Source organism: Phascolarctos cinereus, unplaced genomic scaffold, assembly GCF_003287225.1.
Source record: "Phascolarctos cinereus isolate Bilbo 61053 unplaced genomic scaffold, phaCin_HiC Scaffold_3;HRSCAF=262, whole genome shotgun sequence".
NCBI lineage: Eukaryota > Metazoa > Chordata > Mammalia > Diprotodontia > Phascolarctidae > Phascolarctos > Phascolarctos cinereus.
The window spans coordinates 166,497,954-166,513,981 of record NW_027555736.1 but is presented as its reverse complement, the minus strand read 5'-3'; the positions used below and the strand labels follow the sequence as shown (position 1 = coordinate 166,513,981).

Below are 16,028 nucleotides of genomic sequence, written 5' to 3'. Positions count from 1 at the left end.
CTGTTAAATTATAGAATTTCAGAGATTTCAGAGATAATTTAGTATGATCTATCATGACCTCTCTAGCCTCTACTATAAGACATATTTTTATTTTGATTGCTATACATCCCTATAGGAGTGCAAGAAGAGCTGTGTCCTCCATGTCATTGCTGCTTCCATGCCAGAGGCATTTCCTGAGAAATCCTCATGGTTCCTGGACCTTGTTTCAGAACAGGAAGGAGAGCAGCTACCCTTAATTCAGCCTGCTTTTCTCTAAGACTTTGACTTTTAATTATTTATTCTTTGAATAATTGTCTGACAAAGTACTGCTCAGTCAATATTTTTTTGCTTAGGGACACTTGCCAATCGTGGTATACCACACCCTGGCTCAAGCTGCCCTTCATGGGAATGTCCAACTCCCTTTGTCTCTACCTCTGGCCAGTGTAGATCTCGCCTCTTCTCAGAGATTGTGACTTCTCTCTTCCTACTTCCACTTGCCCCCTGCAGTCTGTGGGATGAAGTGCAGAGATCATCACGGTCACTAAAAAATAAAAAATATATGTATTCCAGTATGTATATCGATGTCCCATTCATGGAAGCTTCTTGTCTTCTCTTCCCTTCCTCCCCCAGCAAACCTGCATTCCCTTCACATAATTTCTGGTGTATGACTTCTAGACTGATTCAGATGAATGGAAGTCATACACTTGAGTTTATGTAACTTAATCCCAGACTATGGTGGACTCAGAGTCAGAAAGTCCTGAGTCTAATCCTACCTCAGATACTTATGGGCTTATGACCCTAAGTGATTCACTGAACCTCTCTGTGCCTCAGTTTCTTTATCTTTAAAAGAAAGGGGGGTGGGGGTTAGACTTGATACTTTCTAAGGTCCCTTCTAGCTCTATGTCTATAATCTTATGACCACTAATTCAAGGCTGAAGCTATGATCTGACCTTCTCTTTGCCACATGGATCAACAGTAGGCCCCATCGCTATTCCTGTCAGCTTTCCCTTTTCCCCAGGGTTCTGCCTGTCTCTTCCTGTTCAAGAGCATTCCTAGACCACTTTCTTTCCCATTCTGTAATTCTCAGATGCTATCTGGGAAGCCCAAGGAAATGAAGAAAAATTTACCACATTTTGCTTACGTTTCTATGGCTAAATCCTGAAACACACACACATATACACAAATTCTAAAAGAAAAATTTTTCCTTTCAAAGGAAGATCTTCCTTCATGGTGGTCACCAAGGGACATAGCCTCAAGTGGCTGTGACACTGGACTGTACTCTTAGATTGTCCCCCAGTCTGGAAGTGGTTTCTGCTCTCCTTTGGTAGGCCTAGCTCAGGTCTCTGGGTCTAGGAGGTAAGTGGGTTCTATGATTTCCTTTCCACACTGCTGGGCTCTTCTGATTATGTGACATAGAGATACAATAAGGATTAAATGTGATTACCTGTTTTTGTAGGAAAGGCTGTTTGGGAGTCTTGTTAAAGAGGTCTCACGGCCAGTTGAGTGGTGGCTAGTTTCCATTAGAATGGAAATAACGATGATATACTGGCCTCAGTTTAGGAAAAAACCACATTCAGTGAGTGAAACTTTTGGGTCTTGTTCCCTATTATCCCCAAATCACCTCTTCTTCCTTCCTGTAATTCCTTACATTAGTAATTAGTAAGTAAGTAATTAGTAAGTAAGTAATCAGTCTTCTCAAGTTCTGAGGGCCATATTTGCTAGGATCGTTAGGCAGGCAGGCAGGCAACAGGCATTTATCCAGGATTTACTATGTGGCAGGTACGTTGCTAAACGACCTCTTTAGAGTACAAATACAAGCATTAAATAAATATGGGGCATCTAGGTGGCACCGTAGTGCTCTGGAGTGCTGGGCCTAAAGCCAGAAAGTCATCCATCTACCTGAGTTCAAATCCAGCCTCAGATACTTACTACTGTGTGACCCTAGGCAAGTCACTAATGCTATTTGCCTCAGTTTCCTCATCTGTAAAATGAGCTGGAGAAGGAAATGGCAAAACACTTCAACATCTTTGCCAGGAAAACCCCAAATGGGGTCACAAAGAGTTTGACACAACTGAAAACAACTGAACAACAACAAAGAAATATAGCCCCTGCCCTCAAGGAACTTATGTTCTAATGAGGGAAGACAAGGTATAAAAGGGCAATGGAAAAGAGGGGGAGGGGCAGAATGATGATGAAGACTGGAAAGTCAGAAGCATGACTGGGAGAGAAATGGAGCGTGACCTGAGTCTAAGAAGGTCATTCTTCTTGTGAGTGACTTTACACGTGGTGAATCGACCCCTCACAAAACTCTCTGCTGTTACATTGCTGTGTTCCTGGGGCTCTGGGCACTCTGTCCTCCTTTTATTTTCCCTGATTCCCAAGCAGAGCTTGGCCTTGTCTGACTCCAGGCATTTGATGTTAATAGAGAAGAACCTTATCAATCATTTGCACATTCAGAAGTAAAAGTCCCATGTCTTGTTTATGTCTGAATAAATCCTCAATAATCCTTGTGAAATCCCCTTATGTCTCTGTGTAAGTCTCTGTTCTGCTTTCAAAGATGCAAAATAGTATGAAATGTAGGATGCAGATCTCAAGATTACAGTCCAGTTGGGAAAACAGGATTTAGACAAAGTTGCATAATATTACAATGTGGCATAGGATCTAGAATTTAGAGAGAGTACAGACATTACCTAGCATGACCCACTCATTTTACAGATGTTGGGAACAGGCTAGATAGTCAAGGGAACTTGTCCAAGATCACATATGTCATCAGTGGAGGGATTTGAATACAAGCCCTTTGCATCTATAGAGTGCTGTTGGTTATGCCATGCTGCTTAAGAAGCTCCGGACAACTAATATAGATAGCAGGTCCTACAGAGCCTAGCTGATAGTGCAGTGGATAGCATGCTGGACCTGGAAAACAAGCTCAAATATACCTTCCACATGTCCTAACTCTGTGACCTTGGACAGGTCATGAACCACTGTCTACCTCAGGTTCCTCGTCTATAAAATGGAGATAATAATAGCACCCAACTCCCAGGATTTTTGTGAAGATAAAATAAGATAATTTTTTTAAAGAGTTTTGCAAACCTCAAAGTGCTTTATAAATGCCAGCTGCTGCTGCTGCCGCCCCTAATACTGCTGTTGCCCCTATTGCTGCTGCTGCTATAGGTCTTCACAGACTGGCTAAGAGATCATAGCAGATATAAAATTGGAGTTGGGCTTCCATTAAAACAAGTGGCATTTAGATACCTAGAGAGACCAGAGGAGAACAGTTGAAGCAGAGAAGTAAAGACTGGAATTAAGAATATACATTGCCTTCCAGTAAGAATGGAATAGCTCACTTAAGCTGTAAATTCAGGGGTTTGGAGATAAGTTGGAGATACACTGAATTCCTGCCTAGGAATGTGGGTTTTTCTCTTGTAGCAGTAGGGAGCCCATGAAGATTCATTTAAACAGTGGATGATATGCACAAAGCAGTCATTTAAGAAGAATATTTTGGCAGTTACATATAAAATGGACTGGGAAGTAGAGAGACCAATAAGAAATCTGCAGACTCCTCTCTGCAAAGAAGACCTAGGTCCTGTCCCAACTGACACATTATTTCTTTGTCTCATGTGCAACTGGAATTTAAAAATCTGAGCATACCAGTATAAGTTTCCCTAATGAAGTCGTGGAATGGAGCTTCTGGCCTACCTAGCAAGTCACAGGACTGGAGCCCTCTGGAAAATAGATAAAAACATTCTAAAGACTGAACAAATGGGAGGGTAACCAAAGAAAGTCAGTGAGGTATAATGGAAAAACCCCCAAAACAAACCATAAGATGAAGGCTCAAGAAAAACAGGGTTCTTGTACCCATTCCTTCACTTAGTGATCTTTCAAGTGTCTTAACCTAGTTTCCTCATCTGTTGAGTAAAGATAAGAAATGACCCACTTTCTTCACAAGAATACTATAAACATCAAAGGAATGAATGTATTTGAAAATAGGGAAAGTCTGTTCAAATGGAAGCTGTCATCATCATCATCCTCCTCCTCCTCATCATCGTTGTTGTTAATAGCAACAGTAATGATAATGAGGAGGATAATAGTTTGAGATTTTTATAAGGCCCTGATCTGAAGCTGTATCTTTGGAATTGGCAAGGAAGGGATGGATATGAGATAGTACGAAAGAAGACTAAACAAACCTTGGTGACTGCTTGGTGTGGGGAGTGAAGGAGATGTCAAAGTTGACTTTGATGAAAATACTCCATCTCCACATTCTGGGCATTTTCATTGGCTATTCCTCATACCTGGAATGTTACCTCATCATCTCTGCCTCCCAGTTTCCTTGGCTTCTTTCAGGTCCCAGTTCAAATCTCATCTTCCACAAGAAAACTGATCCCCCTTAATTCTAGTGCTTTCCTTCTATTGATAATCAATTTATCCTGTATATATATCTTAATTTTAGTGCCTTCCTTCTGTTGTCACCAATTTTTCCTGTATATATCTTGCTTATACATACCTGTTTGGATATTGTGCTTCCCAACAGACCAGGGCTGGGGAGTCTGTGGCTTGAGGCCATATGTGTGTGGCCTTCTAGGTCCTTAGGTGTGGCCTTTTGACTGAGTCTAAGTTTTATAGAACAGATCCTTTTATTAAGAGATTTGTTCTGTGAAGTTTGGATTCAGTCAAGGGGCTGAACTTGAGGACCTAGAAGGCCACATGTGGCCTTAAGGCCATTAGACTGTGAGCTCCTTGAGGCAGGGGCTGCTTTCTTTCTCTCCCCAGTGCTTAAACTCAGTGCCTAGAATACAATAGGTACTTACAGCTTATTGATTGGCTGCCTCTTCCCTCCCCTCCTCTTCCTTATCCTTTCATTCCTGGGCAACAAAGGATCTTCCTCTTGCCTGGGTGTTGCCATTATCTAAGAATGATCAGAGTGTACATTTGGCTATGTTAACATTTCCTAGAATCCTTCCCAGCTTGCACCACTTGGATAACCCCAAATATTCACCGTGATTGGGGATATCACAGGCTCAGTAAGTCTCAGAGAAGACCATATAGTCTGTATATAATCTGTACAGGAGCCTCCTGTCCAACATCCTGGAGAAGTGAACTTCACTCTTCCCATGAAGACCTCTGACAAGGTCCTACTGTCTACAGAGGCAGGCCATTCCACTTCTGGACAGCTGCTTAATATTAGGAAGCATGTCCTTACATTGAACTGAAATTCGCCCGTGTACAACTTCTGCTCATTGGTCTTAATTTTCCCCTCTCGAGATCATCCCATTGCTGGAGGTCATAGATTAATAAATTTAGAGCTGGAAGAGACTTTAGAGGCCATTAAGTTCAATGTCTTCTTTTTACAGATGAGGATACTGAGGCCAGAGAAGTGAAAGGGCTTGCCTAGAGACACACAATACAAAGTGCCTGAGGCAGAATTTGGACCCAGCCTTCTTGATTCCAAGGCCAGTTCTCTATCCATTATGCCACATTGCTTTATCCCTATTGCAAAGATCCATCCCTATCCTCTTCCCTCCTCTGGCTTCCTTTTCACTAATTCTGCCTTCTATCTTGCTCTTTGCATTGGTCATCTCTGATTGGTAAGATGAGAAGTTTGGCTTTCTGTTCTCACCATAAACCTGGGATTCAGAGCAATGTTTACAGAGAGAGGAAAGGGGCATGCATCCTAGGGTCTACCTGGTGTCTCTCCTCCCGTGCCTTAGCATGGAATCTAAGGCTGCTGGTTCTTGGCATTTGTCTCTAGACCTCCACATTAGTGTGTGTGTGTGTGTGTGTGTGTGTGTGTGTGTGTGTGTGTGTGTGTATACTTTAAAACTCAAGTGGATCTTAAATTAAAATTTCTAGTCCAAAACAATCCTTTTAAAGATGAGGAGCTGAGGGGCAGCTAGGTGGCGCAGTGGATGGAGCACCAGCCCTGGATTCAGGAGGACCTGAGTTCAAATCTGGCCTCAAACACATAACATTTACTAGCTGTGTGATCCTGGGCAACTCACTTAACCCCATTGCCTAGCCAAAAACAAAACAAAACAAAACAAAAAGATAAAAAAAATAAAGATGAGGAACTGAGTATAAGAAAGAAAAATTGACCCAGTACCTTGCTTATTATAGGGAACAAAAAACTGAACTGAATTGTCCAGAGTAACACAACTAATAAGTGGTTAAGGGACTTGAACTCACCTGTCTTCCTGAAAGCACAAATTTCCTTTTCCTCTTGAAGGTGCACTCTGGGCCTCCTGGTCCTCATGGCACTCCACACTCCTTCCAATAAATAATGTTGCTTAAAACTCTTTGTGACTTCCTTGCCCCGGACTCAAATTGTGTTGATCTTCTCGTCTTCATGTCATAGTAGTTAATGAGTCCAGTTGTGTCTTTGGTAGATGTTGGGGCAGTTAAAGTTTGAGGGGATGGTGAATTAAGATAGTTCAGGGTAGCTGTGGTCATGAAAGAGTTGAATCCATCCATGGGCTTGCTGGGGCTTCTTAACCTCTCCTCTTTGGAGAGTGAGCCATCTCGTGGGTAATGCATGGTGCATTGGCACCTCTGGGCTAGGGATTAGACAGCAGGCTCTCTCCTAGTAATTTCTGGGCTGCTTGTCAACGACGCTGGGCATGTACTTGATGACGCCGTATTACACTTCTATGGCGCTGGGCCCGAGCTTGATGACGATGGGTTTCCCTAGCCCGATGCTGGTCCTCCGCAGCTTGATGAAGTTGGGCCTCTTGCTGATCACGCGTAGTCTCAATTCTTTGATGCTGGCCTTGTGCTCGATGAGGACGCCGAATTTCGAGTTGATGATGCCAGACACCGCTTGGATAAAGCCGGGCCTCTCGTCGGTGATGCAACACGTCAAAGGGATAGTACTGGGCCTGTGCTTGATTAAGCTGGGAGTCCTGCTGATGATGAATACTCTCTAGTTGATGATGCCTAACTCGTGCTTGATGGTGCTGGGTTTCTCGGTGATGGTGCTGGGCCTCAGCTAGGTGGCATGCTTGTCGTTGACGACGTTCAGCCTCCAGTCTGAGATTCCGGGCCTGGGCTTGATGACACCAGGCTTCTAGACGCCGCCGCCGAACCTCGGCTTGCTGAAGTTGGGTCTTTCGGTAACGATGCGCAGCCTCTAGTCTGCGGCGCCAGGCCTGGGTTTGATTATTCCACGTTTCTAGTTGATGACACCTGTTTAGACCTTGCTGAATTTGGCCCTCTCTTCGGTGACATATAGTGTGTAGTCGATGGTGCTGGTTCTGCACTTGATGATGGTGGGATTCTTGTTGGTGATACTGGGCTAGAAGTTGATTAAACTGGGTCTCTCGTTGGTGATGTTGGGATTCCTGTTGACGATGCTCAGCTCGAAGTGGATTAAATCGAGTCTGTATTCGGCGATGTCGGGCCTGTGCTTGTCGATGCCAGTTCTCTTGGTGACGATGCCGGGCCTGAGCTTGATTAAATGGAATGTCTTGATGATGCCCAGTCTCTAATCCATGACGCCAGTTGTGTGCATGACATTGCCAAGTCTCTAGCTGACGACGGACCTCCGTCTGACGCCAACGAGTCTCTCGCTTTTTCTCTTGATTACATCTCATCTCCAGCATTGCCTCATTAAAGACTCTGCAGCTAAAACCCTCCTTTATACCACAACGAGCATGTTCCATGAGGGCCTCCAGAGTAAGAAATACACGGCAACAGGCCAGACAACGGAAGCCTTTATCTGTTGTGACCAGCCAGTCGGGGGTGGCCACCCTTGGTCTCTCTTCCTCTTTCCTGTGGGAGGGCCCAGGTGCTTTGTCCTCACTGGGATCTTCATAAAGCTCTTCCTCTACACTTTGGGAGACCTGGAAAGTTATTTCTTCCATTTTGATCTCACAAGGATCTTCCTTGGAAGAACGAGTTTCAATATCCTGGCGCATTGTGGTAACACTACTGGTGGGAGAGGACCCAATGGTGGTTTCCCCTGACACCTGTGCTTCATACATCCGGGGCTTTTTTCCAACAGCCCGGAATCCAGCTGAAGTGTGCCATTTAATAGCTACGCCTTTTACAGTCCTAACACGGGCATAATAAGCACAACTGTAATAACTGTCTTCTGCTGGTCTGACTTTATGATTGGAGGTAGCATTTGGCTTCTTATACACAAAATAGGGAGAAGATGAGGAAGAATCCTCTCTCTTTTCCACTTCTTCCTCATTAAAGGTAGGGGCTGGGCCTCGGCCTCTTGGTGCTGATGGTCCAGGTTGAGGTGAAGGCTGTCTTGCTTCTGAGATCCCTGGAAACCAGTGAAAATCCAGTGAATGTAAGTGGTCTCAGTATAAAAGTCATGCCGTTAGAAAAAATTAAATAAGAAGAGACAGCCAGCTATTTCATAACTACAGTTAGGGGAAATATTTTTAACCAGACACAGGAGAGTCAAATCAAGAAGCATTTAGCAAGCAAAGGTTAGTTTGGCATTGTGTCTCCTCTCCATTTTGTTCACTCTCTCCAGTTTTGGGGATGGGTGAGTTTTTTGCTTTCCTGCCTGTTTTCAATTGTACAAAATTAAAAAAAAAAGTTTGCCAATACAATTAAAAAAAACATTTTGAATAAGTTTGTATTAGTCTTTTTTTTTATATATCATCATAGTTTCCTTCAGTATCCCTTTCCCTCTTCTTCAAGGGGGCCATCCCATGTAACAAATTATATTTTTAAAGACAACAAAAGAAAAAGAAGAGGAAAATCAGATAAACTAAACAATTCTTTGAAAAACCCTGAAAACATGTGCTATGTGCAACATTTGTGGACCTCTTGCTATGGACCTCTTGCCTCTGCAAAGGGATTGTGTGATCATGACTTCTTATCTCGCATCTTTCAAACTCTGCTTGCTCTTTACAATTTTGCTGTGTTCCTTTTTCTAAAAAGTCCTCCTCCCATTTTGTTTTTCAGGCATTTTTAGTCATCTCCAACTCTTCATGACAAAGACGCTGGGGTGGTTTGCCACTTCCTTCTCCAGCTCATTTTACAGATTATGAAACTGAGGTAGACAGGATTAAGTGACTTGCCAGGGTCACACAGCTAGTTAAGTGGATTTGAACCCAGCCTGATTCCAGGTCCCAGAGCTCCATCCACTGTGCCACCTCATTACCTGAGGACTCTTCCCATAGCCTCCCATTATGGAGAGCTCAAAAATCCCAGCCACCTCCTTCTTTGTTACCAGGGGCTTTGCTTGGTTTCAGTTCCATCATCTTCATTACACCCCAGGCAGGATAAACTAACCACCCAAAAACTTATCATCATGGAGATGGCTTCAGTTTAGCTACTCACACCTAATCAGTATCCTTAGTGCTTCTGCCTCCCTAATTAAAGAGTTGGAGGGTAGAGCAAAAACCTCCTCCTATAGCCTCCCTTTGTAGAAGGCTCAAACTCTCAGCCATCTCTTCATTTGCTGCTAGCTGGTCTGTTTGGTTTCAATTCCATCTTCATCTTTATCCTGCTCCTGAGCCAGATACCCTATGGCACTGCTCTCCCCATCCCTACCCCTTTTCAGCTTCCTTTTGTGCATTGTCTTTCCCCATTTGATTGTAAGCTCACTGGGGACAGGAACTGTCTTTCCTTTTCTTATTTGTATTGCTAGCACTTAGCACAGCTTGTCTGGCACATAGTAGGCAACTAGTAAATGTTTATCACATCGTATTGTTTTTATTGTTGTTCTTTCCACATACATGGTTGTAGATGTATATAGAGTATTCTTGGCTCAACTTACTTCACTTTGCATCAGTTCAGGGAGTTCCTTCTGTGCTTCTCAATTTTTATCATCTTTGTCATTTTCTATGCTGCTAAGTAGATTGATCCCCATATAATTTAATGTATTTTATATTTGTTTGGAATGGAATTTCTCTTTATGTTATTATTGCCTTTTGGATTTTTTGATTTATATGATTATGTAGAAATAATGTTGATTTTTGAAGGCTTATTTTGTAGCCTGCAACTTTGCTGAAGCCATTAATTTTATCAGTAACTTTGATGATTCCCTAGGATTTTCCAAGTATACTATCATATCATCAACAAATATGGATAGTTTTATCTCTATTTTACTTATTTTTATAGCTTTCATTTCTTTCTCTTGTCTTATTGTTGTTAAATAATAGTGGGGAGAGTGGGAATCTTTGTTTCATTCCTTTTTTTTTTTGAAAAGTTCTAGTGTATGCCTGTTGCATATGATGCTTGCTTTTGATTTTAGATAGATTTTTTTTATGACATTAAAAAGGTCCCTCTGTATTTATACTTTGTAGGGCTTTTAGCATAAATGAGTGTTGTGCTTTGTCAAAGAAAGACTTTTCTGTATCTATTGAGATAACCATATAGTTTACGATCTTTCTGTTTTTAATCAGAGTAATTATGTGTATTTTTTCCTAATGTTGAGCCATCCTTTCATCTGTAGTAAAAATCTAATGATTATTAGTGAATGATTTTTGGACTAATTTTTTTAGTTTCTCTGACAGTATTTTAAAATTTTGAGTCACTGTTATAAAGAATGCTGATCTATAGTTCCTCTGTGTTTTATTCTTTTCTGCTTTCAATATAAAGATTATATTTATCTTATAAAGGCAAAGTTGTAGGAGACCTATATTCATTTTTAAGAATAATTTGTATTGTATTGGTATGAACTTTTTGTTTAAAAATTTAATAGAATTATCCAGTGAATCCATCAGGACTACGAGATTTTGTCCCTCTCTTTGGTAGTTCCTTTGAAACTTATTCTGTTTCTGAGATTGCTTGAGCAAAATTCATGTAGCTAATTAAGAAGAGAAGCTCTTGTTTGACAAAAAAAAAAAAAAATTGCATCTGCTAAAAATTATGTTATCCAAAATCTATAGGGAATTAAAATAATAAGACTAAGATAGATACATCCTAAAAGGATATGAACAGTTTTCTAAAGAAAAATATGAATAGGACTCGGAAAATGTATGTTGGAAGATGGTAGAGTAAATGGTTTTTATCATAACTGTCAAATCCTACCTTCTTCAGTTGTCATGTAATGTGTCCAGGTAAATGGTAATCTCTAGAATGGTAGTCAGCAAGAATAGGAGATGATGGGAACAATCTCAGCTCAATATAAAATTTTCTGAAGTTGTAGCAGGGGGCTATGAACCTTTCACTGTTGACTGTACCCCAGCGTATATCATATTTTGTGCAACTCACCACACAGGCTTATGTTCTGAGTTTTGGCTGGGCATAATTTCTTTTGCTCCCCTTTGACCATGATCCTATCTGACCCTTGACACCAGTCGGTAATGAGGGAGAAAGCATTGGGAACAGTATGGAGAGGAGACCCAACAATGCAAACAAAGCTGACATTCTGTGCCGGGGAAGAGAGCAAACAAATTAAGTCACTGTTATTTTCTGAGAGATTCCACAAAACAAGGACCTGAACAAATGCTTCCATCCTTCAGCTAAAGAAGGGCTCTGAAATCACCAAGCCCTGGTGATCTGGGCTTAGTCAGTGACTGAAGGAAGGGCTAAGCAGAGTTGATGCCTGATACAACAGTAACTTATTCGAAGGGAAGGGGCAAGAAAGCCAATAGAGAAAGCTTGAGTGTAGTATTAGATTGTTAGCTCCTTGAGGACTTTAATTTTTTTTTTTATCACCAGAACTTAGCACAATGCGTAACACATAGTAGGAGCTTAATAAATTCTTAATTACTATTGGCCAAATTCTCAAGAATAAAAACTAAGAATTAAAAAAAGAAAGAAGCTTTTGTCTCGCATCTTTGCTAGTGGCGCCATGGGTCACCAGCAGCTCTACTGGAGCCACCCTCGAAAATTCGGCCGGGGGTCTCGGTCGTGCCGCGTGTGTTTGAACCGGCATGGCCCAATCCGGAAGTACGGCCTGAACATGTGCTGCCAGTGCTTCCAGCAGTACACGAAGGACATCGGCTTCATCGAGTTGGACTAAGTTATATTTGTGAATCTCGATTCAGTGATTATGCTGACCATCAGTGACTACAGTTTTACTGCACCGTGGACAACCTAAAGATTTTCATTTTGTACATGCTATGCCAATTTGCATATATAATTAAAAAAGGTCATCCTCAGATATTAAAAAAAAAGAAGAAAAAAAAGTATAGAACCAGAAAATGTTACAAACACATGGAGAAATGTTGTGCCATTAAAGAAAATAACACAAAACTCAGAAGAAAAAACAAATCAGTCAAAAGAGAAATAGATTAAAAGAGAAAAATGAAAATTAGGACTAAAATCAAGGTAGAAATAAATACTACCAAATAATAAATCAACGAAACAAAGAGGAAGTAGTTTAAAATACATGTTAATATGAATGGAATGAACTCTCCTATAAAACAAGAGGGTAACAGATTAGATGAGAAAGCTGATTCCATATTTATATATATATATGTGTGTATAATATTATAATATATATTTGTATAACATTATATTGATATATAGTATATATTACAAGAAACACATTTGAAAAATAAAAATTTAGTTATATAAGGAGCTGGAGCAAATCTTTGATCCTAACATTTGATTTTAGTCTAATATCCCTGTGTTCTAAGAAATGACAAAAATGAGATATTTGTAAGAAATTTGCAGCCTGAGGCATAAAAATCCTAGCCCAGGTAGAATTAGTGCTTGCCTCTAGCTGCTTTATAGGAAATGCTTTCCTAGGTGTGCAAAAGGAGGCAATCACTGTTGTTTTAACTTATATCCTTTTGAATGTGTTGTCTTAAACTTTTATTTAACCAAGTGGCTTTTCATTGTAGATTTTGTGTTTTCTGAGTATTTATTGCATTTTAAAACCTTAAATCTGCTTTAGGCTTGATCTACAATATCACCTGTAATAAAACATGCATAAAAAAAAAGAAATGACAAAAATGAGAAAGTTTTAGGAAATTTGCATTTAATTTGGATCCCAGCTAGCAAACCAATAGGGCAATATAAATAATATGAATATGCTAATTTGTTATAAGGATTGTTACCTTTTTATTTTATTTTAATTTAGGCAGCAGTGATGTTATATAAGAATTAAAGAAATGAGGGTCATTCAAGTATCTTTAAAAATTCACAGAAAATAAATTCAGAAGAAACAAATAGAATAGATTTGAAAGTGACATGATGAATATATTATATATAGTTTTAAAACCAGGATAGACATAATAGTTTCATAGTTTTGCACATAATTCTCTTTATCTTTTCTGTTTTGTATGTGGAAATGGTCCCTTTTTTTGGTGTTTGTTAAATTCAGAATAAAAAATTAGAGGAAAAATAATGAATAAAATAATATTAATGAAGACAACAAAATTCATATTAAATACCAGAGCTGATTCCCTGTGACCAATGTGAGAACATGCTTCTTCATTCATCTCTGTTAAGAAATTTTAAATGCCATACTCATTTTCTCAGTCCTAACAGATCATTTTGGTTAGCTTTTTTAAAAAAATAAATAAGGGAAAAGACTATGTGTCTGTGTGTGTATATGGAGGAAGGCTATTAGGAAGTGATTTTTATGTCAAAAACATTGTGTCAATAAAATGTGTTTTTTAAAATATCCTATCAGGTTTTTTTTCCTTATCAGCAACTTACTCTTCCCTTCTATCTGGGACCAGGACAGGGAAGTCAGGGCAGAAAAGGGGACAGTGTAATTTTAGGACACCACAGTAGGCAGCCATCATCTTATTTCTAATCTTTAAAGGTTCTTAATAAGGTATCTGTGAACTAAAAATAATTTGATAACTGTATTTCAATATAATTTGTTTTCTTTGAAATCTTCTGTCTTTTATATTCTCCAAGGGTGGGGAACCTGAAGCCTGGAGGCCACATGTGGCCCTGTAGGTCCTCAAGTGTGGCCCTTTGACTGAATCCAAACTTACAGAACAAATGCCCTCAATAAAAAGATTTGGACTCAGTCAGAAGGCCACACCCAAGGACCTAAAAGGCCACATGAGGCCTTGAGGCCACAGATTCCTTCCCTTGCATGCATTTAAAAAGAATATTTTTGTAAGGAGACCATAGGCTTCTGTTAAGACTAAGAAATCACAGGGACCCTACCCCAGTGCCTGTCTGTCAAATTAGTAAGGAAATATTGAACTCAAGATGGGAAGAAGTAACTCACTTTCACAACTGTAACACTTTGCTCTTTTTGTGTATTGCTTAGGCATCTCTTAGGCATGGAATAGTCAATGTGGTTATAAACAGAGATGAAAGGTAATTTTAAATAGAATATGAAACTTCTGAATTTTGGGTCACTTCACTTCTCCCTCCTTCCTGAAATGCAGTGCAAATACTATAAAACTCTGTATTTTCTTTCTGTGTATTAGGCAGGGGGAAAAGTATGCTTTATTTTTATCCCACTATTATTATTAATCATCCACAGAGACACAGAAACCACTGTTATACCACTTGGAAGAGGATTTTACCTGTTTCAAGTAAAGTGGGATTCTCTAAGAAAATTAATAATCTTAACAAGGCCCTGCTGATAAGATTTACTCCCAGAAGTTTCTACTTTTGATATTGTGGAGAAAAAAAAGAAATCAGACTCAATAAAGTCATTTTTAACTGTATGTTTGCTCTAAGACATTACCTCGTCTTGTCAATTATGGGTCCTGTTCTTCCCTACATTAATTTATTCATCACTTTCCTTCCATCCTCCATCCTTATCCCTTCACCTAGCTTTTCTACTATCATGATTGTAATGAGAATGTTAATCACTGACTGCTTTATCTCCTTCTGCCTCCTAAGCTCTTACCTCCCACCACTTTGCTCTTTATTTTCCCACAACATGGAAAAGGAAGATTATAGAATCATAAAGATAGAGATGAAAACAGAGCTAAAGCAATCATCTACTCCATTTGATCCATTTTAAAGATGAGTAAACTGAAGCTCAATTAATCAGTAAGCATTTCTTGAGTGTCTATTGTATGCCAGCCACTGTACTAAGTGATGGCAATACAAAGACAGTCTTTGTCCTTAAGGAGCTTACATGGTGAGTATCAGAGGCAACATTAGAACCACTATAGAAATTTCTTTGAAATTCTGAAGTCTAAATCCAGCATGGATTTGAAATACCTTTTCCAAAGGTCAGCATGGTAAAACATTGGTAAAGCTTTCATTGAACACAGCATTCAGTAATGAGCCAATCCCTTGGAAACATCTGTTGATGCTTTTAGGAAGTTCTTATAACATTCAGTAAAAAAATGGCATCAAATAGGTACCACAGACTCCCCAAAACCATTAATAACGGCATCTGAATTCATTGGCATGTATCAGAATTTAGGGATAAAACAAACCTCAGAGATAATCTAATTCCATCTACACACCCATAACCATTTTATACACAAGAAAATAGACTAAGAGAATGGGAGAGCTTACTACAATTCACATAACGATTAAGTGGCAGATTCAGAATTTCAGTTAGGTTTCCTGACTCTGAATCCAGTCCCCTATTATGCTATGTTGCCTTTCCTTCTCCTGCTGCCATTTTAACTGACCCAGACCATCTCTCTGCTAAGCTGTAATCCTTAGGACAGACCTCCCTCTAGTAATCGCACCTGAAGTTTTAACGGTAGCCCTTTTTTCTCGTAGTTCCTTCATTGGATGCTCACAGTGTTGCTTCTTCCTTCAAAGATGAAGGAGAAGGGGAGTAAGGACACTAAAAAGTCACTAGCGTCCTTATCCCAAGTAAGGTTGACATCTTAACTTCCTGACTTGTCAGGTGACTTTACTTTCTCCCTGGTTTTCACACACACGGAAACCAGATCATGAATATCTCTGAACAGGAGCATTCAAAGCCACAACAGCCAAAGGCAGCAGTTATGGTCAGAATCGTCTGAGTGGCCTCTGCACAGTCTATGACCTCATCAGTGACATGGCACAAGTTCTATGGTACCCAAGTTAAAGTCAAACATAGCAACAGTGGGATCCTTGCATCACAGGCCAGGGAGATGTGCAGTTTTGTCAGAGAGGGCCATACCCTTGTAGCATTTCAAGCCCTTTCGTGCTGTTCTTCACTTCAGCATTTAAAATAGAACAGGTTTTAGGTGGTCTGCAGAAACTGATGCTAG

The 16,028-nt window shown here is 40.0% G+C and overlaps 1 protein-coding gene, 1 long non-coding RNA gene and 1 pseudogene across 2 annotated transcripts; 1 reads left to right on the top strand and 2 right to left on the bottom strand.

The window, feature by feature from the left end:
- Window positions 1-417: 417 nt before the first annotated feature.
- Window positions 418-6,296, bottom strand: LOC110206917 (uncharacterized). The gene is made up of 3 exons (XR_013485103.1): window positions 6,160-6,296; window positions 4,785-4,882; window positions 418-520 (listed from the first exon to the last, which is right to left on the bottom strand). It is a non-coding gene; the product is annotated as an uncharacterized LOC110206917 (long non-coding RNA).
- A 68-nt stretch (window positions 6,297-6,364) lies between these two features.
- On the bottom strand, window positions 6,365-15,768 carry LOC144454049 (uncharacterized). Its single transcript, XM_078150627.1, has 2 exons — window positions 15,516-15,768; window positions 6,365-8,242 (listed from the first exon to the last, which is right to left on the bottom strand). Exons 1-2 carry the CDS (start codon window positions 15,556-15,558, stop codon window positions 6,576-6,578), a joined length of 1,710 nt encoding a protein of 569 aa, XP_078006753.1. The 5' UTR covers window positions 15,559-15,768; the 3' UTR covers window positions 6,365-6,575.
- LOC110200117 (small ribosomal subunit protein uS14 pseudogene) lies at window positions 11,724-11,960 on the top strand (annotated as a pseudogene).
- Window positions 15,769-16,028: the final 260 nt, after the last annotated feature.

Excerpts from the sequence above, each read along its gene's own strand:
- LOC144454049 (XM_078150627.1), bottom strand. The coding sequence starts at position 15,558 with ATGAAGGAACTACGAGAAAAAAGGGCTACCGTTAAAACTTCAG. Across the intron at positions 8,243-15,515 it reads GGCTACCGTTAAAACTTCAG|GGATCTCAGAAGCAAGACAG; the intron begins GTGCGATTACTA and ends ACTGGTTTCCAG.